Source organism: Rhinolophus hipposideros (genome assembly GCF_964194185.1).
Source record: "Rhinolophus hipposideros genome assembly, chromosome: 6".
NCBI classification, from domain to species: domain Eukaryota; kingdom Metazoa; phylum Chordata; class Mammalia; order Chiroptera; family Rhinolophidae; genus Rhinolophus; species Rhinolophus hipposideros.
In genome coordinates, this window is record NC_138052.1 from 56,523,360 (window position 1) to 56,549,451 (window position 26,092).

A 26,092-nucleotide genomic window follows, 5' to 3' on the forward strand; every position below is an offset into this window, starting at 1 on the left:
ATCATTCCTTTTATTCTCTAATTCTATAGCAGCTTTTTAATGTATTTTTGTAGCCTCTCAACCACTTCTTTCTGTCTCTTAACCTTTGTTTCATATATTTCACCTCTTTTTCTTTGGGTATTAGATTAGGGAGAATTTCTCAGTGACATCTTCTAATTTGCTAATTTCCTCTTAAATTATGCTTAATTTAAAATTTTTGTTGTTGTTTGTTTCTTTTCACGTTTTATTTTGAAATAATTATAGATTAACAGAAAGTTTCAAAGATAGTCCAGAGAGTCCTAGTGTTCCCTTTCGTCCATTTCCTCCAGTGGAAACTTCTTATGTAACTAGAGTACTATAATAAAGCCATGAAATTGACATTAGTACAATGTATGTTTATAGTTCTATGCTATTTGAGCGCATGTAGATTTCTGTATCTATCACTGCAATCAAGAAACAGAACTATTCCATGACCACAAAGATCTCCCTCTTACTATTCCTTTATAGTGATGTCCACCCCTTTCTATCCCACTAACCCTAATCTCTGAGAACCACTAATCTGTTCTTCATTTCTATAATTTTGTGATTCAAGATTGTTATATAAATTGAATCATACAGTTTATGACCTTTTGAGATTGACTTCTTTTCACTTTGTATTTTGCCCTTATGTATAAATAGGTCCTCTTAATTTTTGTCCACTGTGTCAATTTCTGTCTTTTAATTAGTGTGTTTAGACCAATTATATTTAATGTAATTATTGATATGTTAGGGCTTAAGTCTGCCATTTTTGTTTTTGTGTTCTGGATTTTCTCTTTGTTTTTTTTTCCTTTCCTACCTTCTTGTAGGTTACTTAAACTATTTTTTATAATTCCATTTTGATCTATCTATAGTTTTATTTTTATTTTTTTTTTAGTGTTACCTATTTGTACAGATTGTTTTTAGTGATTGGTCTGAGATATATATAACCACAGTCTCCTGGTACCAACATTTTATCAGTTTAAGTGAAATATGGAAACTTTATCTCCCTTTAAGACTCTTTAAATTCTCTCATTCATAATATAATTTTCTTAAATATTTTTTCCATAGTCACTGAGAACCATATCAGACTATGCTATCATTTTTGTTTCAATTGTCAAATACAATGTCGAAAACAAAAGAGGAAAATCAAAGTCTATGATATTTAGCCATATTTGTGTTCCTTCTTTCTTTTTTCTGATTAGAGAACTTCTTTAGCCATTTTTCTAGGGTAGGTCTGATGGTGATAAATTAGTTTTCCTTCATCTGAGGTTGTCTTTCCTTCTTCATTCTTGAAGAATAACTTCACTGGATGTGGAATGCAGGGCTGACAGTTTTGTCAAGCCCTAGAAAAATGTGCTTCTTTCAGACACAGTAGTTTTTAATGAAAAATTGTTGTTATACAAATTGCTTTTCCCTGTTCGTAGAGTGTTATTTCTCTCATGCCACCTCGTTACCACTAGATGGTTGTGAAAGTGCCACATTCCCATTTGGCTTCCTTGAACAGGAAGGAAGAACCGTCAATGTTAGAGGTTTTCTGTCTTTTAGAAAGTAGGTGTCCCTTCCTGGTCTTTTTATTAAAGAAAGTAGGCTTTTTTGGAATTTTTTTTTTTCTTCTGCTTGCTATTAATGTTTCTGGATTGCCAGATTTTCCAGCATTCAATTCAGAAGAGGAGTAAGAGAAAACCCTGGTAACTCACTGCTGGGCTGTTCTTCAGGTCCCAAAGTCCCTAGCTGGTCTGCTTTCTTCTCTCTGCCTTTTAGAGTTTCCTTATGTTTATTCTCTCTATATATTATATGTGGGGACAAAGCCCCAAAAAGCAGTTTCCAGGCTCTCGGCCTCACATAGAAAGGTGCTGGCTCGGGTAGTAAATGGCCATCAACTGTGATCAGATGGCCAGCAGCTGTGGCTAGTTGGCCGTCAGCTGTAACCCACAGGCCATTGGCCACTAATATAACGGCTGTGGCTACGCTAGCAGAATGAAATGGGGGCTAGCAAGAAGATGGTGGCTGGCAAGCGCGGACTGCTGTTAGGCAGATTATGTAGATCCTGCTTCCTGTGTCTCCAGCCCAGCCACCAGCGAGAATATATTGGTTTGACTCCCCTACTTATGGCTCCATGGGTGTTCCTTTTTGGCCTTACCGTGTCCTGCGTTCTTGGGTGGGGAGTGGGAGCTGAGACCCTGCATGACAAATGGCGCAGCGAGCAGGGTCCCCTGCGCGACATTATATTATACATTATACCCATGTTTTTTAAGCTATACTTAACCCAGTCTAGAGATTTTCACCTTTATTGAGTTTTTTATTTCCATGATTAATTTTTTTATTTCTAATTCTTTCTTTTTATATTCACCTGTTCTTGTTTTACTTTAGCCTAATTTTGTTTCAACACTTTGTCATTTTTAAAAATGAATACAGTTTCTTTATCTCTTTGTGGGTCCCAAATATACTCGTTTTAAAGACATTTTTACATTTCTCTGACGTTTTCATTTCATCTGGAGGAAATTCATCTTCCAATTGCTTTTCTGGAAGTCATTTTAAAATGTTCCTTTTCTTCTTATGTTTTGACTCTTTGATTTTCAACTCATTGTGAGAATTTCATCCCCATCACTAATTGTGCTCACTTTTCCCTGTTAATGTTCTTGAGTCTCTCCATTCAATACTACAGATTTTTAATCTAGAATCAGATCTTAGTTTGGGCCTCAGGACTACCGTTCCATGTTTACACTAGAAATAGAGCAGATATAATCACTGAGCCCATGATGGCTTGTTCCAAGTTGTCTGGTTTCTCCTGTCTCCCTGGATAGACAGATGAATGCCTTTTCTCAACATAGGTGAAAGAGCCCCATTTTTGGGTCCAGTCAGCAAGCCTGGCTTCTGTCCCTTCCTTCAGATGAAGTCAATCATTTTATACTCAGGATAAGAACTCTCAGCTGTCTCTGCCTGTTTCTAGAGCTAAAGTATTGCAGGCCCATCATTTTTTTTTTTTACTTGTTTATTATATTTTGCTTTTCTTATGTTTATGGTACATAGAGATGTTTGGCTAATTTTTGACCACGGTTGTATTATTTTAGTCATCTCTTTTTATATTTACTCTGTCACTGCTATTGCTTTAGAGCAGAGGAATCTTCAAAGCATGAACTTACAACACTCTTTTTATTGGAAGTACTCCAATTTCCTTTAAAATGACTTTTCCCCTCACGTTTCCAAAATAAGTGCCTAAAATAAAGTTTGAAGTCGTTCTCTGTTATCTAAATTCATCAAAAGTTGGTATCTTTTGGTTTTATTCTAAGAAACGAGATCTCTCCCTATGAAAGCATTCTATATATGGGTCAGTGCTCTTCTGCAGCCAATATCCTGAACGAATCATGCATTTCTGTGGTTTTAGTTATTGTCTGAGCTGAGATATATAAAATAGTATATTAATTTAATTTTATCTACCATTTACTTTTAATTTCTTTTGTGATATATATTGTCCTGACCCAGATAGCTCCACAATCTCTAGAAACCAACAAAGAAAGATCATATATTCTTGTTTTTCCTCCAAGATTATCTTTTGAATGACTTGGGCAAGATTTATAAGAATTAGAATTCCTGTACGATTGCCTTGGATTTTGTAAGCTGATTTAAAGCAATAGAAGTTATGGTCTCTGTTTAACAAGTTTGAAAATCAAATACTTATTTGTTAGAACTATTTATCCGCACCTAATATAAGTAAGTAATTGCACTACTATTGTATTTTGTAATATAGAGAAACAGTGAACAGAAAGTCTTGTTTTACGAAACATAGCCTTTAAAATATAGTTTTTGACAATCTGTTTTTATGGGCCACTATGCTACTATGCTAAGAGCTGTGGAAAAATCAAACATGTAAAAAAATCCCCATTTCTTTACAGGTTATCTGAGGAGATAAAACACTAGTGACCATAGTACAGGATACGTGATAATGAATACTATGAGGTAGGCATAGAGAAAGTGCTGTGGGTGTTGGGTGGAGGAAGATGACTTCTAATCAGGAATAGGGGAGGCATGAATTGGGAAAGATTTCTCAGAAAAAATGCCATTTGAGCAGAATGGAGGGATGGTAGTATTTGGTATGAGAGAAGGAGTATTCTGGGTATGAGGAGCAAGCAAGCTAGGAGATATACATAACCAAATAGATACTATTAGTATTTTCTTTTATACTTTGTTCCTTTTCTTTTATACTTTGTTATAAGAAAGGACTTGTAACAATAGGAGGATGAGCAGCAATGAATACCACATTTAATCAGTAAATGAATCAGAGCTCTCATCATCACTGGACTTGTCTGGAAATCATTTCACTCCTCATTTTTCCACTAACATATCCTTGCTTACATTATCTTTCAACAACTTTAATTGAACATTAAAAAGTTCTCTTCATAATCTTAATCCTACCTTTTCCCCTCCATCTCTTTAATTGGCCCTGTATAACAGTTTTAAAAGTTATGTATTTTTTATGAACTTTCAGTTATATCACCTACTTTCTAATAATGACTATCTGCTGTTATTCAAATCATATATGGAATCCTGACAGTAATAACAAAACATATTCATAGGGTAATATTTGTGTTTTGTGTTTTTTCCTTTTGTCTTTTTCTTTTTTATTCTTTTTGCTTAACTTTTTATTGATAGACTTTTTTTAAAGAAGAGTTTTAGATTTACAGAAAAATTCAACAGAAGGCATACTGAGTTCCCATTTATCCTCCTCTTCACACATAGCTTCCCCTATTATTAACATTTTACATTAGTTATTAAAGTGTTACATTGTTACAATTAATGACCCAATATAGATATATTATTATTAACTAAAATCCATAGTTTATTCCAATTACCTTAGTTTTTACCACATACCCTTTTCTGTTTCAGGATCTCATCTGGGATACCCTATTACATTTAGTTGTCGTGTCTCTTAGGCTCTTTTTGTCTATGACAGTTTCTCAGACTTTCCTTGTTTTGATGATTGCATTAGTCAGAGCTCTTTAGAGAAACAGAATCAATAAGATATGTAGAGATTTATTATGAGGGATTTGCTCACATGATTATAGAAGCTGAAGTCCCACAATCTGTCTGTCATCTGTAAGCCAGAGGCCCAGGAAAGCCGATGGTGTAACTTCAATCCAAATCTGAAGGTCTGAGAACAAGGGGAGCCGATGATATAAGTCCTGGTCCAAATGGATTTAGGCTCTTTTTTTTCCTAGTTCCTTAAGTTGTAAAGTTAGGTGGTTGATTTTAAATCTTTTTTATTTTTTAATTTGAAAGAGTATAGCTATAAATTTTCATCTTAACATTATGTTTCCTGTATCCCTTAAGTTTTGGTACACTGTCTTCATAATTTACTTTTGATCCATTGATTGTTTAAGAGTGTGTTGTTTAATTTCCAAAAATTTCTGAATTTTCCAGCTTTATTGCTGTTATTGACTTCTAACTTCATCTTATTGTGGTTGGAGAAGATATTTTTATGATATGTATCTTTTAAAATCTATTGAGATTAATTTGTGGCTTAACATATGTTCTATCCTGGAAAATATCCTATCTATACTTGAGAAGAATATATATGCTATTGTTATTGCATAGACATTCCGAGTATGATTAGATCTATTTGATTTACTATGTTTTTTAAATCTTCTATTTCCTTGGTTATCTTCTTTTTGGTTGCTCTACCATTATTGTGTGGCGTACTAAAGTCTCCACAATTATTGCAGAAGTACTTCTCCTTTTAATTCTGTCAGTTTTTGCTTCATATGTTTTGATGGTCTGTTATGAGGTGTGTGAATGTTCATAATGTTTATATTTTCCTTCTGTACTGAAACTTTTTTTAACATATAACTTTTTTTCATTTAAAGTCTATTTTGTCTGATATTAGCATAACTACCCTTTCTCTTTTGGTTTATATTTTCATGGAATATCTTTTTCCATCCTTTCACTTTTATCTTATTTGTGTATTTGGATCTGAAGACAGCACATAGTTTGATCATGTGTTTTCATCCATTCTGCTAATCTTTGTCTTTTAGAGATTTTAATATATTCACTTTAAACTAATTATTGATAAGAAAAGATTTCTGTCATTTTGCTATTTGTTTTCTATATGCCTTATACCTTCTTTATCCCTCATTTCCTGCATTACTATCTTCTTTTGTGTTTAGTTGATTTTTTGTAGTTAATTATTTAAATTATTTTCTCATTTTCATACATGTGTGTATATATATATGTACATATGTATATGTACATATATATATACACACATATGTATTCTGTAGCTATTTTCTTTGGTGCTTTTGTGAGGATTACATTTAGCACCCTAAAGTTATAATATCCTGATTTGAATTTATACCAGTTTAACTTCAATAACATAGAAACACTGCTTCTTTGCAGCTGTGTTACCACATCTTTCAGTTACGGATATCACAACATTACATCCTTATACATTGTGTGCCACACAATATAAACTAATAATCTTTAAATTCATTAGTCTCTCAACTTTTGTAGAAAACAAAATGTGGAATTACAACCAAAGTTACAATAATACTAGCTTATAGACTACTTTAAAATGTATTTGTTTCTTAAATCATTTTTAAAAAATCAAAAAGTTGAGTTACAAACTGTTGATATAATAACACTAACTTTTATAATTGCCCATGTGTTAAACGTTACTGAGAGTTTTATTTTTCATATAGCTTTGAGTTACTGGCTGGTGTCTTTCATTTTACCTAGGACTCCCTTGAGCATTTCTTGCAGAGCAGATCTACCTGTAACAAACTCCCTCAACTTTTGGCTACCTGGAAATGTCAATTTCTCCCTCACTTTTAAAGAACAATTTTATAGAATAGAGGATTCTTGGCTGACAGTTTTTTTTCTTTTAGCACTTTGAGTGTATTGGCTCATTTATTGGCCCATTACCTTCTGGTCTGCAAAGTTTCTGGTGAGAAATGATCTGATAATTATGTTGAGGATCCCTTGCATGTGATGGGTTACCTATCTCTTGCTGTTTGCAAGTTCTTTCTTTGTTTTTAGTTTTAGAAATTCTGATTATAATGTGTCCCAGTGTGAGTCTTTTTGAGTTCATCTTACTTGGAGTTTATTGAGTTTCTTGAAGTTTATATCATGCCTTTCATCAAATTTGAGAAGTTTTCAGTCATTATTTCTTCAAATATTCTCTCTATTCCTTTTCCTTTTACGTCTCTTCTGGGACTCCTATAATGTGTATGTTGGTCTGCTCAATGGTCTCCCACAAGTTCCTTAGGTTATGTTCACTTTTCTTCAATCTTTTTTCCTTTCCATTCCTGAGACACACTAATTTCTATTATTCTATCTTCAAGTTTGATAACTCTTTTTTCTGCCTGCTCATATCTGCCTTTTAATTTATCTTGTGAAGTTTTCATTTCAGTTATTATACTCCAAAATATGTTTGGTCTCTTTCTAGGTTTTCTGTCTTTTTATTTTTATTCATATGTCATTTTCTTGACTTTCTCCACATTTTCCTTTAGTTCTTTGAGCACTTTTATGACAGTTATTTTAAAATCTTTGTCTAGTAGATCTGCCATCAAGTCTTTTTCAGGGACAGTTTCTGTTTATTTATTTTTCCCTTGAATGGGCTATAATTTTCTGTTTCTTTGTATGCTGGTGAGTTTGTATTAACAACTGGACATTTGAATCTAATAATTTGGTAACCCTAGAAGACAGATTCTCTCACTTTCCCAGAGTTTACTGAATTTGTGTTGTTGCTGTTTGTTTGTTTTATTGTTGTAAGCTATCTCTGTCTGCAGGATTAGTCTGAGGTGTAAATGTAAGGTTTTCTCAGGTCTTTTCAGAGTTTGCACCTTTCCTTGGACTTGCACAGTCAATATCTAATTTCGTCTGATATGCAGTTGCTTTTGATGTCTGGCTCACAAAAGGGGAAAAAGAGAAAAATGAAGAGGGGTAAAATGGGCGCTGACCCTTCAAATCACCTGGAAGTCATTTCAGCCTGAGGAGAAAGGACTCCTGTAACAATAGGAGGAGGTGCAACAATGGATACCTATCTTTTTGTATGCACCTCTGAGATCAGAAGCAGCAATCAGTGATCAAAGCACAGATCCCTGATACTTGGAGGACCAGATCCATTTGACTCACCCTGGGTGACACAAATTGTGTGCAAGCTTCTTCTGAAATATATGTATGGCTGCCTGCCATGGGGTTTGCAAATTGGGGATGGGTAGCAGCTAATGTATTCAGAGCTGAAATTGACTGAAACTAACCAAAATTTACCATCCAAGTCTTCCCCTGGAAGTTACAATCCTTCAATAGACTCCAGAATCCCAAAATGGTTATATTGGACAGCTTGTTCCAATATCATTGTTGTTTAGATACACAGATTCCAGGTACTTCTACACTACTATATTCCAGCATCATCTTTCTATTGAGATTTGTCTGATGTTTTTCTCATGACTAGACTGGGTTATAGGTTTTGGGGAGAGAGATCACTGAGGTTCCATCTTCATCACATCACATCACATCAAGAGTTCATACTATTAACATAATTTATGACCTTAATAACCTGGCTGAATTAATACTTGTCAAGTTGTTCCACTGTAAAGGTACTCATATCCACGTTCCCCCTTTCCATACTCTACTCTTTAAAAGGAATTCACTATGGGCAACCCATACTTAGGGGAAATTATGCTTTCATTTAAAAATATTTTTTTTCCTAAAAACAAGCTTTTTTTTCCTAAAAACAAGGCAGAAAATAATTATGCTTTCCCAACCCTATTTCACACATAGAAAAAACCTTGAAATTTATGAAAATTAAGTGATTTGCCTGTGGTGTCATGACAGATAAATAGAAGGGCAATATTAGAAATTTTATATATGCTCACCAGTGATTTTTCAAGAAAAAGATTTCTTGGCCAGCCATAATCAAGACTCTCTAGGCTTTCCTTAGTTTTCTATCTTTTTATAATTTTCTAATTTCTTAGCTTTTCTGGTTCTGACTCTGTTATAGTTCAGAAAGTTTTCCTTGTTCTTTGATCATGGTCTTCTCTATTTCCTTCTCTTTTACACTTTATTTTTATAAGCATTTTTAATTATCACTAGTTTTCCCAAAATCTGATGAGATCTCATTGATTTTTCTAAGGCAATCAGACAATTGTGTTTTCAGTTTATATGACTACCCACATGGATCCTGAGTTTACCCTATTCCTTTCCTGAATTTAAATATCTCAAGACCATTCTAACTAATCAATACTTAAAACTTTCTAGACCACATCTAGCCCTATCTTCATTTTCAATGATGACAACATTCCTTAAAAAGTTATGCTCAGATGACTTTTATATTTTATCTCTAAGTAAAGAATTTCTTCTTTCAAACTAAATGGCCTTTGAGAGAAGAAAAACTATGGAAAATATAAAGCTAAAATAGGTACAACAGCTTATTTCAGATAATATATAGTTTTAGATCATGGATAATGAATTACCAAACCTCTCATGTATTTTACTGATTATGTTCCCTGCTACTGAACATAATTTTTTTTCCTGGAATAATGAGAAAGCTAAATAATATTTGAAAACAGGAATATATCCTTATATTTCTTTGAGGATTTGTCTTTCTTAAACACTTCTGGGATTGGCCCTGAAGTTTAGGGCCTGAAGAAAACATGGAGATATTTTGAACTACATTTTAATGTTTTTGTGTAGAACAAAGAGCTGGAGAAGTATGCGTGTATATATTTTTAGGTTTCTTCCTTCAGTTAAAACTCCTTGGTACAAGTTAGAGAGAACGTTGTGCTTGTGTCTGTATGTTGTTCCAGTATTTGTGTGCTCTATGAGCATGCAGAATGTGTGTGCATTTCTCTATTATCTTTATATCTATATTTTATCTATCCTTTATAAAATAAAAATACTATAACATAGTTTTCAAATCTTTTTCATTTACATAGTACATGTTTTCATGTCAATAAATACAGATCTATATCTTTAAGCAGATATTCTTTGATGAACTTCTCATTCAGTTTTTGGATCATGAGGTCAGTCTCAGCTTTGAGACTAACCTAAGAGTCAGTAAAGGGTAACTGGGTCAAGAAGGCAAGAGGCGGAATCTATGCAAAGTAGGTGAGGAGGTAAGAAAGAAGCTCCGCCTGGAATCTCTTCCCTCTGTGAAAGTGAAGTATGTGAGCACCTCTTTCTCCTCTCTCCCCTTCCTCACAACTCTTTTTACACAGACTATGTAGAAGTTGCCCTAGCACTGTCATAAGAAATATTTCTGACAAGTAACTGATTTTTTCCAGGGGCACATAGAAAAGAGGGTGCTGTCTCAGAGTCAAAGTGATAGGACTGAGTGGAAAAGAAAGTTTGTTCTGCTTAAATGGCAAATTTGAGGAAACTTTACAGAGGCTGTAGTCAGTAAACAGTGGCAATAAAATCCAAGGACACTCATTCCTCCAGAAACACTTGACAATGTGTCTTATGCCTTAGCACTGTGAGGTTAATGACACAACAGTTCTAAGAGTCATTTCCTGGCCCCCTTTCTGGACAGCTGGAAGATGGGCAATTTGGGATTTTGAGAGGGATTTTAAAAGTTTTTTTTATTACCGTTTTAAACACCTTTGGGAGAAGGTTATCTCAGAAGAAAACCACCCCCTTCTGCTCCCCTTTCCTTATCAGCCATTAGACTAAGCCACAGATGCCATATAAACATAGGTAATTATTAAATAATTTTGATACGTGTTATTTAAATTTTTAATATGCATATTATAGGAAAGTTTCTCTTTTCTAATAAATTATACCTACTTCTCTTGCAGAAATAGATGACAAGAGAGTGACCAACACACAAGCAGAAGTAAGTTTTCTTATATTTTTATATTAATAGGTGTTCAAATCAATTAAAATACAATTAGTTTGATTTGATGTGATGTAAAATATATCACTATAACTGTGATGTAAAAACTAGTTTGAGGGTGGCCGGTTAGCTCAGTTGCTTAGAATGTGTTGCTACTGACACCAAGGTTGCGGTTCTATCCCTGCATGGGCCACTGTGAGCCGTGCCCTTCTTAGAAAAACAAACAAACAGCAACAACAAAAAGTTTGCTTTTCCTGACTGAACAAAGAGTAAAATGTGACATTAAATTTCTGCCTCTAGGTTACCTTGATTCTCTACCTATGAAATGATAACCCCTGAAAAAAATTCTAAAATAAACCATTGCTTTTAGTGGCAAGAAATGGTATTGATAATTTCAATCTAGTGACTGCTTACATATGAGCACCACAGGCTAGGGACAATCAATGTTGGAATACCGGATAAAAAAGATGGGGGACAGGTACCTCTAAAGGGTCTTCTGGTGTGTGGAACCAAGAGCAGATTGTGAGGCCAGAGTCTCCACATATACATGTAAGAGTTCAGATAGACAGTTAGAGCCAGGGGAAACTAGGGGAGCTGATAATATAGAATATATAGAATACAAGGAAGTCAATGAATTTGAACCCAGAAATAGAACAAATATTGAATAAGATGCATGCAGACTTAGGAGTCAATTCTCATGGCTGCATTAGTAGGCATATAGCAACACTCAGGAGAATGCAGAAAGAAAAAAATAATAAAATACTAAAAAATTAATGAGATTGTTTGAAAATGCTTTGGAAAATAAACTCTTACATAAATATAAAGTAGTTTTATTACTTGAGTTTACTACTATGTTACTAAACAGTCTTTTCTGTAGAATTAATTTCCTACTTGGCTTTTGAATATTTGTATGGAAATAAATATATAAGAAATCCTGGAAGTGACTGCTTCTCAAAATCAGCCAGATTCTCAACAATGGATCAAAACTATTTTCCTTACACAGTTGGTTGACTCTGCTGATGCAGTTGGTTGAAACTGTAAAGTTTTGGGGGAGTCAAAAGTTCTATTCAGATTTTCGACTGGGTGCAGCATCAGCGCCCATAACACCTGCATTGTTTAAGGGTCATCTGTAGAGACAGAGAAAGAAGTCCTGATCCAATGTGCTTGGATGAAAGTGTTGAATAACAGTTTTGTTAGGAAAGAACTTATCTTTTGAACATAGAAAAGAATATTATCTTAACATTGTAATTCCAAGTAAATGGAAATATTAGATTGAACCTATTAATTCCAGAAGGTTATAGATTGATATTACTGACCAAGGACACTCATTCCTCCAGAAACACTTGACAATTCTAGGAACCGGATAATTATCCCATGGCCATAGCTTTTTGAGTATATTTTTGTCCTGGCCCTTAAGCTTTTCTTTCAAATAGAAAGATTAGTGTCTCTTTTATAAAAATAAAAGAATGTTACTAGGTGGAAAATGAAAGAGTAATTTCAAGACTGCAATGGATGAAGAGTTTTATGATAAAATATACGCCAGCTTTATATACCTCTTAATACTATACTATCAGTGCACATGTATATAATTTCTCATTGATCAGAATTCTGTTTTGTGACGAGGAAAATCAGAAAGCTCTTTGAAATACGACACAGTGTTTATTTCCCTCACAGGACTGATGGCATTATCTTTTTATCCAAATATAAAATCTATACTTTTTTCTTTTGGTCCACAGTCACAAAATGCATCCCCTAAGCAAAGGAAGCAGAGCGTGTACACACCACCTGCCATGAAAGGTACTGTTCAGGTACTGTTTCGGGTTGTTCTGAGTATTGAGCTCATGGCTGGCAAGCTGTCTGTTCTCAAGGACCATAAGTTTAATAATAAGCTAGCTCTGGTCTCAACTCCACAACTTAATAACATGACATTCAGTAAGATACTTTATTTAAAACATTAATCAAGAGTAAAAATTGGTGGTTGAAAAAAGGATAACTAGAGATGTCTCAGCATCTGTCTGGAAATTCAGATTTTCCAAAATAATGACAAAAGTTCTTTTACCCTTCCTCACACATTTTCCTTGAAGAGATTTTCCAGAATCCCTAATTACTTTGGCCAGTATTGTCAGATGATTGTCATTCATTTTCTTGGCTTACGAGAAGTAGAATTTGAAAAGATTTAACGTAAAGTGGTGCCTCATTTCTTTGTGTCGGGAGCAGTTCTGAGAAATCCAATCAAATAGTGAGAAGCTGTATATGTAACAGCTGTTGAAATAACAACTAAGAATGCTAGTTCAGAGTCTGGCATTTTCTCAGAATTTCCCCCCAAAATTGGAACTGCTAAAAGAACATCTAAATGTATCAGAATGTTGACCAACATAACTTCCAGGAAAGGCTTCTTTGATTTCTCACACCAAAATGTTCCTGACATAAGGCAGAGCGTGTCCAATCCAGTAGCTCGTGTTCCAGTCTAGGGCTTGGGCTGTCCGCCCAGTGGTTCATCATATAGTCGTCCAGCTTGGTTTCAACTACAGGCGAGGCCAGCTGAACAGCTTCCTCTGGAGTCTGGAGAGATGTCTAAATCGAGAGTGAAATTTTCCACTCTCTATTCTCTCTAGATTTGGGGCCTTTTCAGGGAGGTGGGATATAAATGACAGACACACAAATAGCTACTTTCAGTAAACTTCCTTCCTATGCAGCTATAAAACACCACGTTTGCTTGTTCATAAGACTGCAATAAATAATGCAATCATCAGCATTGTAGTTTATTCCGGGGTAATTATTGAGACCATTAAGCATCACCCTCTGAAGATAAATGTAATCATTTTGAGGATATTTTCCCTATTGTAAGTCACTTTGTAATTTCAAGACATATCAGTTTTGGCATGAATGGGCAACAATGAAAGATATATGTCCGCTCATTTAATGATTTCCTCCATTCTATTTAAGGTTAGTTTAACTAAAAAAAGTAATACTATTCTCATGTCCTCAGAGAATAATAGTATTATTTTTAAATGGAAATCTTAAAATCAAGGTCCCAGGGGCTCATGGTTTTCATTATATTTAGTTCTCAAACATCATAAGAATGTGGGATCCTAACATTTATGGAAGATAATCATATTGCAGATTTTTATATATAACCTTACTACTGGCAAGGCCTCCAAGATGGTCATTCATTGATAATCATTTTGGTCATGGGTTAAAGGCTTGAGAAAGCACAGTAATTCTTCTACGAGGCTATCAGTGTGTTATTATTATAGGTCACTTAGGTCCTAATTTATAACCAGTAAATACCGAGGTAAGTCTCCTGCTTCTGATGAAAGAGAAAGCTAAATCCATTTGTTTCGTTTAATCTACCTGTCTCTAAGAACTAGAAATAAATATTTCAAGACAAAATTAAGCAACGGTAACATATGGTACATTATGAGCACCTTAAAGAAGCTTCAATAAGAAAGATGAATTAGCAAAGGAAATGTTATTGAGATGCTAAATACAATAATACAATTGCTCTGAAATGCATAATTCTTCAAATTGCAGTGGAACTTGCAATTATTCAGTGTAAACAAATGTTTGCTGTGAGAGCAGAGCAGCAACAGATGTGATTAAGAGTTCTGAAAAAAATCACTGACAAAAAGGCCAACAAGGGTTTCATGAAGGACCCAGTGAGTAACTGCTTAGTAAATCAAATCAAAACAAAACAAAACAAAAACAAATTAGCAAGATTCTTTTATTCTCCTCTCTTACTAGGTTGTGAGGTGTTATTGGGTACAGAGGCAAAGTGGTAGTAAGAGAGACATGCCACATCCCACCTGTGCCATTTCAATTAATGCATGGACAGACTAGTCTCCTATCCCATACATTAACGTATTTTTCCCTCTTTCAGTCACTATGGTAGTTATGGCTCCAGCACTTTCCAGGAAACATAGACATATCCAGGTTATCCCTTGTAATGAGGAGTTTATATGAAGGTACACAGGAGAAGACATAGAGCAGAAGAAAAAAAGCATTTTAACAGGCACACTGTCAGGATTGATAGGTTGATGACTCCCAAATTTGTATCTGCTGTCTTAATATATCTCCTGAACTTGAGACTCCCTTTTCCAAATAGCTACCAAATTTCTTCACTTGAATGTTATTAGACTTCTCAAATTTAATATATCCAAAACCAAACTCATTGGCTCTTTTTCTGGTTTTATCCATCTCAATAAAATGTATTCAGCTGTTGAGAACAAAAACCTTTGCGTAATCCTGACCCTAAGCCCTTACACAACCTGTTGCCTATATTTGTTAGCTCTAATTTCAAAATGCACCCCTTATCTGACTACCTCCTATATCTTCCACTGTTACTATCTTGTGCAAGCCATCATTCTTTCTTGCCTGGGCTGCTGAAGTAGCCTTCTAACTGGTCTCCCTCCCTGCTTCCACTCTTGGTCCTCTACAATCTAGTCTCCATATAGAAGCCAGAGTAATTCCTCTAACTCACAAATGTGAGCATACCATCCCTTTGATCAAAATCCTCAATGGCTTCCTGTTACATTCGGAATAAAATTAAAACTCCAACCATGGCTTACAAATCCCTGAATGAGCTGCACTAGCCTCCCTTTTTGACCTCATCTCGTTTCACACTGTCCCTTGTTTATTGGTGTCCAACATCGTGGCCGTATTTGCTATTCTTAAACAGGGCCAAACAAACTTCCACTTCAGAGCATTTGTACTTTCCATTTGTTCTGCCTCTTCTTTATCCAGTGGCCTCATAGGTGGCTCAGCTAATGTTACCTCCTAAGACAAACCTTCCTTTCCTGGTAATTGCCCCTTCTATCATCATTATCTGTATCTGTACACACTGCCTTATTTTTTTCCATAGCACTCATCATGATGTACCTAAAATGAGGTGTCCATGACAACAGTTTTGTTCATTTGACTAGGCCTAGCACCTAGAACGTATGCCCAGCACATAGAAGATGCTCAACAAATACTTGTTGAACAAATGAATTGTAATTAACTGGGTAATTCAGCCACGTTGTCATCTGATCAGAAGCAGATATCTCTTGAGCTTTGTTCTAATTGTCATACTTATGACACTGCTTTCTGTTTCTCTTTACTTCTCTCTCTGCCTGACTCTCTCTTAACTTTTGTGTTCCTACTTATCCATATGCCTTTTTTTCTGGTATATTTTTTTTCATTCCCCTCTCCTCTCCTCTGGCTAAAAAGAAAATCTGATTTGGTAAATTAGTTACCATCCGGAACAATGCAACGGTTGGGCTAGATTCTTAAAAAAGGTCATCTCATGAACCACTGGAACAATTAGGAGGTTGACTTTGGCTAGGGACTGGTTCCTGGATCAATTAGTTCATGGCTAAAGTGGGAGCATCATATGACACAAACAGTGATAATATAAATAGAGGGATCTAGATATTGCTTTTTTTTCTCCAGGGGTGTTTCATGGCTTGTCCAGCACATTTACTCCTTGAAAGTAGTAATAGACTTAATACTTGATCTGGCCATCTTTCTAGTCATAAATTTGTAGGCACTCAAAGTTGTCAAAGACCTTAAATGTTAACTAGTACAACTATCCAGTAATGACAGAATTATTTTCACTGCATTTAACCTCAGGGTATTAAATTGGCTATGCTCTCTTGGAGATTCAAATATATTAGGCCTGGGGTGGAGCCAGATAATCAAAAGTTCCAGGTGATTCTGCGGCAGCAAGTCTAACGATTGACACATTCAAATATCTAATTACCTACCTAACATGGTTTTCTTGTATCACAAGTAGATGTCTCATAGAGGTCAAAGATGATTATAAGATCAAAATTAATATGTTCAAAACTTGCCCTTCGATCTTCTCCACAACAAATAGATTTTGTCCTCCATTGTTCTTCTCAGGAAATGGAATTTTCATCTGTCTAGGTGCTTATTCCTGAGTTTTGGGAATCTCCAGTGACCTTCTCCCTCACCACACTCTGGTTAATAGTAAAACACTACGTCTTGTGGATTGCACCCCATTAGATTTTCTTCACCTTTCCTCTTCTTTTATGTTCAGGGCCACCACCATACTCAAGTCACAGTCATCTCATTGCCAGCATATAATTGGTTGCGCTCTACCTAGTCTTTCTCTTTTTGCCTCCCATCCACTTTTTATAGGGTAACCAAAGTGAATTTTTAACACACAAAGTAATTATGCTGCTTTCTAGTTAAAACTCTTCAAAATTTGCCATTGCCATGAGATAAAAACCCTATTCCAGAGCAAAGTTTTCAAAGCTTACTGCCCTATGTATACAACCTACCTCTCTTCCTGATACCTATTGTGTCCCAGCTATACTGGCCTTCTGCCAGCTTCTGAATGCACCAAATTCTTTGTTGATTCAGGAAAGAGTTTGCACACATTTTTCCATTCACCTAGAATGTTCTCCCTTGCCTCCATCTTTCCTCATTCTTCATGTGGTTAACTTATATTTAGCATTCAAGCCCTGTCCTTAAAGGTCAGTTTCTGAAAGGAGCTTTCCCTAAACCTCTACTCTAAGTTCTCTATAGCTACAACTCAATATTAATAATTATAAATTCTCTATAGTTCTTTCATTGCAAATAATCACAATGTCCAATTTTTTATTTAGTGTCTGTCTTTCCAACTAGACTGGAAGTGATCTATGTGAGTGATGGTATGGCAGCAGTGACAATGTCTATTGTGTTCTCTACCATATTTGCAGGGCTTAACATAAAGCTTGGGACATAAGCCATACTTATAAATGTACTTTTAAGTAAGTTTTTAAAATATACCCAACACTAGTGTTGGTGCATGAATTATTTCCTTAGAATATCTACCTTCTTTCTGGTTTGTCTATTAGAATGATATTTACTCTATTGAGGCCCCTAGAAATTTATATTCAAGGATTCTTGTTCGATATCTTATTACTATTTGTGGCAATTTTTAAAATGACAACTATCGAAATATTTCAAGACATCTATCAGGTCCTTGTCTCACCACTAATTTCGTTCTTTCCAGGTTAAATATCTAGATGTCAAATATGCCTGCCAGTTAGTCCTTCCACATTCATTCTTAATCTCCTAATAAGCTCCACTTTGCTTGTATCATTCTAGAAGTGCATCATTCAAAATTAACCTAATACTTAAGGTATGGTCTGACCAGAACAGAGTGGAGACTTAAATTAGGCCTGTCACCTACTTCATCCCAGATAATTTAATTCTGTCAATGCAACCCAAAAGCTCATTAGCTTTTTCTGGTAGCTATATACATTGGTGATAAATAATGAGCTTACAAATAAATTCAAAACTTTCAAGCCTTTTTTTATGTATTGCTTTTAAGCCATGTTATTCACCATGCATTCCCCATTTTAAAATTATGTCCTCTTTAACCAAGAAGTAAGATAGTGCTGTCATCCCAATGTTTCCTCTTGTGAGAGTGAGGCTGTCACATGAACAGGTCATATTTCGTACCGTGATTCTATCATCCATTCTATTTTCTATTATCTCAATTGCGTGTCATCCATGGATAAGATAAATTCATCTTTGGAATTTTTATCCATATCTGTTGTCAACATAGCAAACAGAAAAGCTCAAAGAGAGGGCCCTGCAGCACAATGATCTCTCTCTACTTGATATTGATTCCCTTGAATGCCACCATTCAATCAGTTATCACATAGACTTATTATAGCAGTATTCTATCCCTTAACAACAGAGGATATTATGAACACTCTTCTTAGATACATTTTTATATTTTATATATCTTGTGCTGACTACATTTTTCATCTATACAGATAAGCCATAAACTTATAATATATATTATGTATAAAAATGACAGAAGTTGAAGTTTGCATAGAAAACAGACTCACTTTTCAATGACCATACTATATAATATGATGCTTTATAATTATGTAAGTAGAAAGTGCTGAAGATTATCAGAAAAATGATAACTGACTGCTGAATACCCATGTGCAATTTTCTGGTGTTTATGTGGTGGTCAGCCTTGTGATTTACAGAACAGTCAATTAAATTATTGTTGGATAGCTTGAATCATGTTTTCAGAAAAGCAAAATAGGTTTGAATCTTTGGACAGGAAATGGCTGACTCATTTCCACCCCCATTTTGTGTTTGTGTGTGTTTTACTGGAATTCAAATGCCTTCAGTTGAAGAGAGCAAAGCAAGTGCTATTGATTTTTTAAAAAAATCTGAACACAACAAAAAGCAGCTGACTGAAAAATGGCTTTGTATAGCAGGGCATCTTAGTATTACATTACCATTCTTAATGCATAGCAGGTCAGATTTTTCTTGTACTTCTTGAAAATATTTTCTTCCTTTCATTCTTTTTTTTTAATTAAAGTTATTGGGGTGACAATGGTTAGTAAAGTTACATAGATTTCATTCTTCATAATTTCTTTAAAAGAATAGCTTAGCTACTTCAGTATCCAGAGATCGTTCTTTTGATAAGTCAAATAGGTCTTTGAATGCTTATGGCTTTGTAATTCCTACAATTTTTTTTCTCCAAGGATGGTTATGATCTTGATATTCTATTTCAATTCAGCTTCTTTTCATAATACAGCAATAAATGCAAATGAGAAATAACACAGGAAATGTAAAAAAAAAAAAAATCAACCTAGCCTAATAAGAAATCTAAAGCAGTTTTTGGAGGGTGGTAGATGACAGGCAAGAGTGTGACATGTAACATTAACTGAAGGATAATCTTCAAATCAGAGAAGGGTATTGATCATAATAATTTCATGGAAACTGACATAAAAAAAGTGGACTTTAATGGGCAAGTGATCAGGGTTCAAACCTCAGGACCACCACTTACTAAATGTTCAACTTCAGCAGCAGTCAGCCAGTTTCACCTGTCTCTCTTCTCTCGTAGGTAAAAGGGAGAGGATACCAACCACACAGGGTAGCTCTAGGGACAAAATGAAACAATATGTGTGAAGACAATGCTTGGAACAGGCACACAATATGTGGGAAATGATTTGAATATTTATTTGAACCTTGGATTGAGTTGCACACTCTCATCCTCCATTTCCACTGACCCCTGCAGAATGGAGGAAGGAGTGGGGAGAAGAACCTGAGGAGGGGTGAAAGGACTTGGAAGAGAATGAAATACAGAGCTTTGCTCTCAAGTCATGGGAATTGAAAAGTCAGGGTTAGAGGTGCCTGGTCCTAAGAAGCATGTGGATCACCAAGCCTTACAACATGCACTCCACTTTTATTTGTATTAGTCTCAGGGAGGCAAAAGAAACCTTTCGCTTTCTTTTTAACAAAATCTGGCTTTTGCTTCATTTTACCTAGCTCCTCCCCTTAGACACATTTCCCTTATTTACCAGCTGACTAACTAATAGCCCTCTCAGAGGTGTTGATATTTAAATTAATAAAACTTGTATTTCAAAAAAGTTTAAGAACAAAATGATACTTAATGGTAAATTTGGGGGTGCTAAAGAAGATGATACAATAAATATTTGCAACCAGAGCGATGAGCAGGAAATCACATCATATTAATTCAGCCTAAAATTAAGCAACATCTGTAGATTAACAATAATTATAATGAGTTGTGACCAACTCACTCTTCCTGATTTCAAGCTTCATAGAATTGTGACCAAAAACATATTCAAAAGGAATAGACCAGCCTGTTGTCATCACTCCCTGCACATTGAAAATCTAAGGCAGGAAGAGAAGGTAGCAAGATCTTTCAGCTTCTCATCAGGCATCTCCTACACACTGCATTCCTTTTGAAAACATTTCTGAGCCTCTGTGGGTGTTCTCCAGGTATTGCCTTTCTAAATCATGGGGTTTTTTTTTTGTTTGTGCTGGCTCAGTTTATTTACTGTGCAGGGTGGGGCTTATTTATGCAACTTAAGAAATGTTTTAACAGATTTCTAGATAAGAAGGAACATTCTAAATATACGCATATGTGTCTTGTTTATTTCTTTAAAGAAATACGCATCTATTTCCAGATCCACTTCCTTCACTTCTGTTTCATTCCTTCCAGTAAGTTTTAAGTTCACCTTTTCTCATATCTTTGAATGCAGAGGACAGGGGCATTTTGGAGACCTGATGTAAGAATGTACCTTCTTGAAAGTCATTAAGATGTCCTGTTTTTCTGAGATCAACATTGAGGGTGAAGCAATAGGAAAATGTGAGAAAGTATGAGTGGACTTCCTATTTTATATCATTTTCATGGTTTATTCGGTTGAAAGTCTAAAGGATCTGGAGGTGAATTCAATTGCAAATTTGAAATTTGAGACAAGAAACTTAATTTCATGTAGTGCCACTTACACTTTAAAAAGGAGACCATTATTTGTTAATATAGTTCAATTCATGTGTCTATATATATATCTACATATCCATATATATCTATATCTATATTTATCTATTGTAAAATTAATCTTTTAAATTTGTATCCCTCTGGACAAATAATACCACTTTAAAATTGCTTCCTACCTTAGAATTGGGGGAAGAGATGAACTTTTGCATTTGGTTTGAACAGATGAATCAAGACCCAATATCTTTAGGTCTTACCCAAATATGCAAATTGTAAAATTCAGTTGTGTAAGCACTAATAATATACTACCACAAATCACATATGAGCCTCCACAGTGTGTCAAGCGCTGAATTAAAGTGGTGTGGCAGTAGAGATGAAGAGTGAAGCCCCACCCTATAGGAAATCCATCTAGAGGAAGCAACACACAAGCAGACAGGTCAAGCTCACCATAGATCCTTGAATTGGGAGTTGACAATTATAGGGGGATGTGAGGAGACCCATGCTAGGCCTGAGGGACCAGAGAGTGAGGCCACTTTCAGATCACTGAAGACACAGTGATGTTCACAAATGTCTGCAAAGTACAATAAGCTGAGTTATGGAAAAGTCGAACACATGGCTCACCATTTTCAATCCTCTTGCTCATAATAACTTGCAAAACATTTATGATGCCATAATGTCAACGGCCAAATCCTACCCAGATCATCACAAAGATTTTGCTGCTATGCAGTCTAAAAAGGTGCCACTAATGGACTACATAGACATCACTTTCGAAGCATTTGGAAATCCTTGTGTATTCGATTCTATTATAAAAGTTCTGGTTCAAATCTTCGTCTTTGCTTTTAATATTACTTTTAAAACAGAGTAAGTTCCAGGTCAAATTATACTTTAAAAAAATAAAATTTATGTTTTAGAACAGTTTTAGATTTACAGAAAAATTATGACAATAGACAGTATAAAGAGTTCCCAAATACTCTGCTTTCAGCTCCTCTTGTGATTTGTGTTTTATGTTAGTATGATACATTTATTACAACTAATAAACCAATATTCATTCATTTATTAACCAAAGTCCATATTTTATTTGTATTTATTTAGTTTTTGATTAATACCCTTTTTCTGTTCTAGAAACCTATCTAGGATGCCTCATTAAATTTAGTTATCATGTCTCCTTAAGCTCCTCTTGGTTGTGACAATTTTTCAGATTTCCTTGTTTTTGTTGACCTTGACAGTTCGAGTACTACTGGGCAGGTATTTTGTAGAATTTTGCTCTGTTGGTATTGTCTGATATTTTTCTCATGTTTATACTGAGGTTATAGGTTTGGGGGAGAAAGACTGACTGCAGCTAGAAAGTGAACTTTTCAGCACATGATATTAAGGGTACATACTATCAACGTGACTTATTACTGTTGATGTTGACCTCAATCAACTGGTTGAGGTAGTGTTTGTCAGGAGTCTCTACTATAACGTTATTCTTTTTTACCCCCTTTCCATACTGTACTCTTTGGAAGGAAGTCACCATGTGTAGCTCACACTTGAGGAGTAGGAAGTTATGCTCCACTTTCCTGAAGTATATGTATCTACGTGAATTATTTGGAATTCTGAACAGGAAAGTTGTCTCTTCTCTCCCATTTATGTATTTATTCAATCATTTATTTTTATTAATGTGGACTCACGGGTATTTATTTTGTACTTTTATTTATTTATTTATTTATTTATTTATTTATTTATTTATTTATTTATTTATTTAGCTCAAATAATTCCAACTTTGGATACTGGGAGCTTTTTCAGTTGACTCCTGTCAACTGAAATACCCCATTACTGTGATATACCCCATTACTGTAGGGGTTTTTTTTGTTTGTTTCTTTGTTTTAGCATATTCTTGCTTTCTAGCAGCTCGTTTGTGTATTTCTTGTCCCAGTCTTAGAATCAGCCATTTCTTCAAGGAGACTTCAAGTTACAATTTTAACTCCTATTTGAGTCAGTATACTGTAAAGTATATGTTTGTATCAATATATAGTTACTAAAAATAGAAAAATCTATCTCTTGCTCTACAGAAATGTCTGTGCATCATATCCATTAGTGCTTAGGATGGTTAATGCTACGCGATCAGTATGCTATGATGTACACACTCCACTCTTACCGATGCTAATGGGAGTTCCAGGAAGAAAACACAATGCCTAATAGAACAGGCAGATGTTGTCTTTATGGGCTTACCTTACTTGGTTTAATATCCAATACGGTGTTCTCTTATGTTTTCTTGGATGAGATTTGTATTGCCCCTTTTAGATATGGAATTAGTAATAGGTTTGCCGCCTTCTTGGATACTGGTGTTTGCTTCACTTAAATTAGAGATTTTAAAAAGTAATGTTTACAACACCTTATACTTGTGTAGTACTTCAACATACGCAATGTGTTTTTGTATAACTTACTTGTTTTTACAGAAAACCATCTAAAGTTACATAGTATCTTTTATTTTAGAGGACATTGAGGCTCACAGAAGAGCAGAGTTCCATGTTAAATGTCACTTTCCTTTAAAAGGCTATATTGTGACATAAGCCTCTTTTGCTTTTCTACTGGAATAACAGTAGGGCTCATTTTTCCCATTTACCCACGTATGCTCTTTGCCCTTTAAAATCCAGAGATCCTTCAACCTTATAACTTAATGGAAAAATTTTACAAGATATTTTATACTATAATTCCTACAAATTGCTTAGTACCTTTGTTTATAATCATTTTTGTATTTTAAACTCACATTATAGAGCCATATGTAATAATTTTGTACTCAAACCAAGCTTGCCTTTAATCTTGTCTCTCTCCAATCCATACTCCCACTACTCTTGACAAGTGACCACACAAATCTAACCCTATGTCTTTTCGTTTTAAAACCCTTCAAATGTGCACTAAGTCCTTTGGGAAAAGGCCCTAGAAACAATGTGCAGGGCTATTTATAATTTGGCCCCCTATATCTGTCTAGCTTCACCTCCTGCCACAGTCTTCTTTTATTTCATGGTGCAGCCATGCTGAACTGTATTTAGTTCCTTGAAAATAACCCTTGGTTTCTAGCCTGCACATTTGTTCTATAGCTTTATTTACAGAGGAGTTCTTTTTCTGTCCTTCCTAATTCTTAATGCTTGGAGCTGTACTACTTTGAAACTCAGAATGCATTGCACATATCTATTTGTGTTGTGGGGAAGGATAAACAACTTTCTTTCTATCCTTCTAAATTCTTCTAATTTAACCAAATCAACATGAGACAGATTAATAGGATAAAATAACTAAATTTATCACATATGTACCTATGGGGGTTCCATAAGAATATGGACACTAGGACAAATCCAGCAGTTGACGTTTATATGCCACCTTGAGCTAAGGAGAAGGAGGTGGGTGAGTTGTGGTTTAGAATTTCAAATGGCAGAAAGGCTATTCACATGGAGATGGGAAAGCAAATGTTTTGAAAACAAATGCTTGCTGGGTCATCTTACCAATGGGGCACAGAGAGGACTTTGACCCGGAATGGGCCTTGCTATGTTCCTCCCTGTCTATCACACCTAGTTCATATTAAACTATAGTTATCTCTGATGATAGCTCCCTTCCAGGAGCAGGTCCTCTATCTGAATTTTTAGGCAGTTAAGGGGCAGTCAAAGGTTTTTCCTGAGTCTTTCATTTCTTGAAAATGACCTGCTTAAATAGTCAGTATCCCAAAAGGCATATTTTAGGGCGGCAAACTCTGTTCTCCCTCAGTGTGTATCTATAATCCCTTTTAGCTAGACTGAATTCATTGAGGACAAGGCTAATATCTTATTTGTCTTCCAAGAGTATTCTTGTTTCTCTTCCATTTGTATTGCAGAAGGCTCTTCTTAGTAAATGCTGAATAAATGAGTGGATAATCTTTCTGATTTAAAAATGTGAATTTAATGGCTTAATTTTAGCCATATTGAAAAAAATTATAAATTTCTGGGACAAAGAAGTTGATTCACAGAGTTAATTTTTAAAGACTAGTCTGCCTTAGATATTTAATTGCCTTGGTTCATCTGCCTGTTTCCAATGCTCTTATTTATATAAGAATGACTAACTGCTAGTGCCATCATTTGCTTTTCCTTTAGTGCATTTAGAGTTTCAAAATAATATTTACGACCTGTGAGAAGTTGAAATACTGATCATATTATCTTCTACAATAAAGTAATGGGAATCCAATTAGAAATGTGTTATAATATATAAATGTCAAGATAAATTGAGAAATTGGTTCTTAGTGGGGCAACTTTAAGATAGGATTACATTCTTTACAAACTTGTGTTGGTCTATAAAACTTTTCTAAATATATTCCCTTTTAAAACCTTATCTTCTTGTCTAAACCTCAAAAAAAACAAGTCTGATTTGCAAGATAATTTTAAGATCAGTTACATTAATTCCTTTCTCAGTAGGGCTTCAGGACAAAATACCCCACATTTCAGTTGCAAGAGCAGGCTGCACTCTTTCTATGGAGTGTTTCTTATGAGATAATAAAGGTGTTAGCATTGCTGTCAATCAATATACAAATATTTATTAAACTCAAACTCTATGCAAAGCTCTGAGCTGTGTGTTATTTTAAACAATGAATTATCCAGTTCTAGAACACTCTAGGTCAAACCTGAGGAAGGTTTACCATTTTGTTTTTTTCATTAAGAGACAAAATATCAAGTAGAAGTAATGGTGTCCAAAGTTTCCTTTTAGGAAATTACTAGGCCCCCAAAATAAAAATTATATAATCAGCACTGCATTTATGACCTGTATTTTGCATCCCTTCCTTTGTTGTATAAATACCAATGGGAGCCATTTTGTGCTCTCCTTATCTCTCATAGGTATGCCGAAGGTATCTTTTTTTTTAATACTATTTTTCATTAGTTTCAGGTGTACCAAACAACAGAATGATTAGACATTTACAACCCTCACATAGTGATAACCTCCAAGCCCCAAGTCTACTACCTCTGGCATTGTACATAGCTATTACATTACCATTGACTCTATGTTGTACT

The 26,092-nt window shown here is 34.9% G+C and overlaps 1 protein-coding gene across 2 annotated transcripts in view; it reads left to right on the plus strand.

The window, feature by feature from the left end:
* PPP1R1C (protein phosphatase 1 regulatory inhibitor subunit 1C) overlaps nt 1-26,092 on the plus strand; it is a 119,306-nt gene that overhangs the window by 41,286 nt on the left and 51,928 nt on the right. Inside the window, exons 3-4 of one of the 2 annotated variants that reach the window (XM_081052532.1) lie at nt 10,788-10,825; nt 12,562-12,633. In XM_081052532.1, the coding sequence (XP_080908658.1) occupies nt 10,788-10,825; nt 12,562-12,633 (110 nt within the window). The remainder of the gene's footprint in view (nt 1-10,787; nt 10,826-12,561; nt 12,634-26,092) is intronic. The other variant, XM_081052531.1, reaches the window with a different exon arrangement.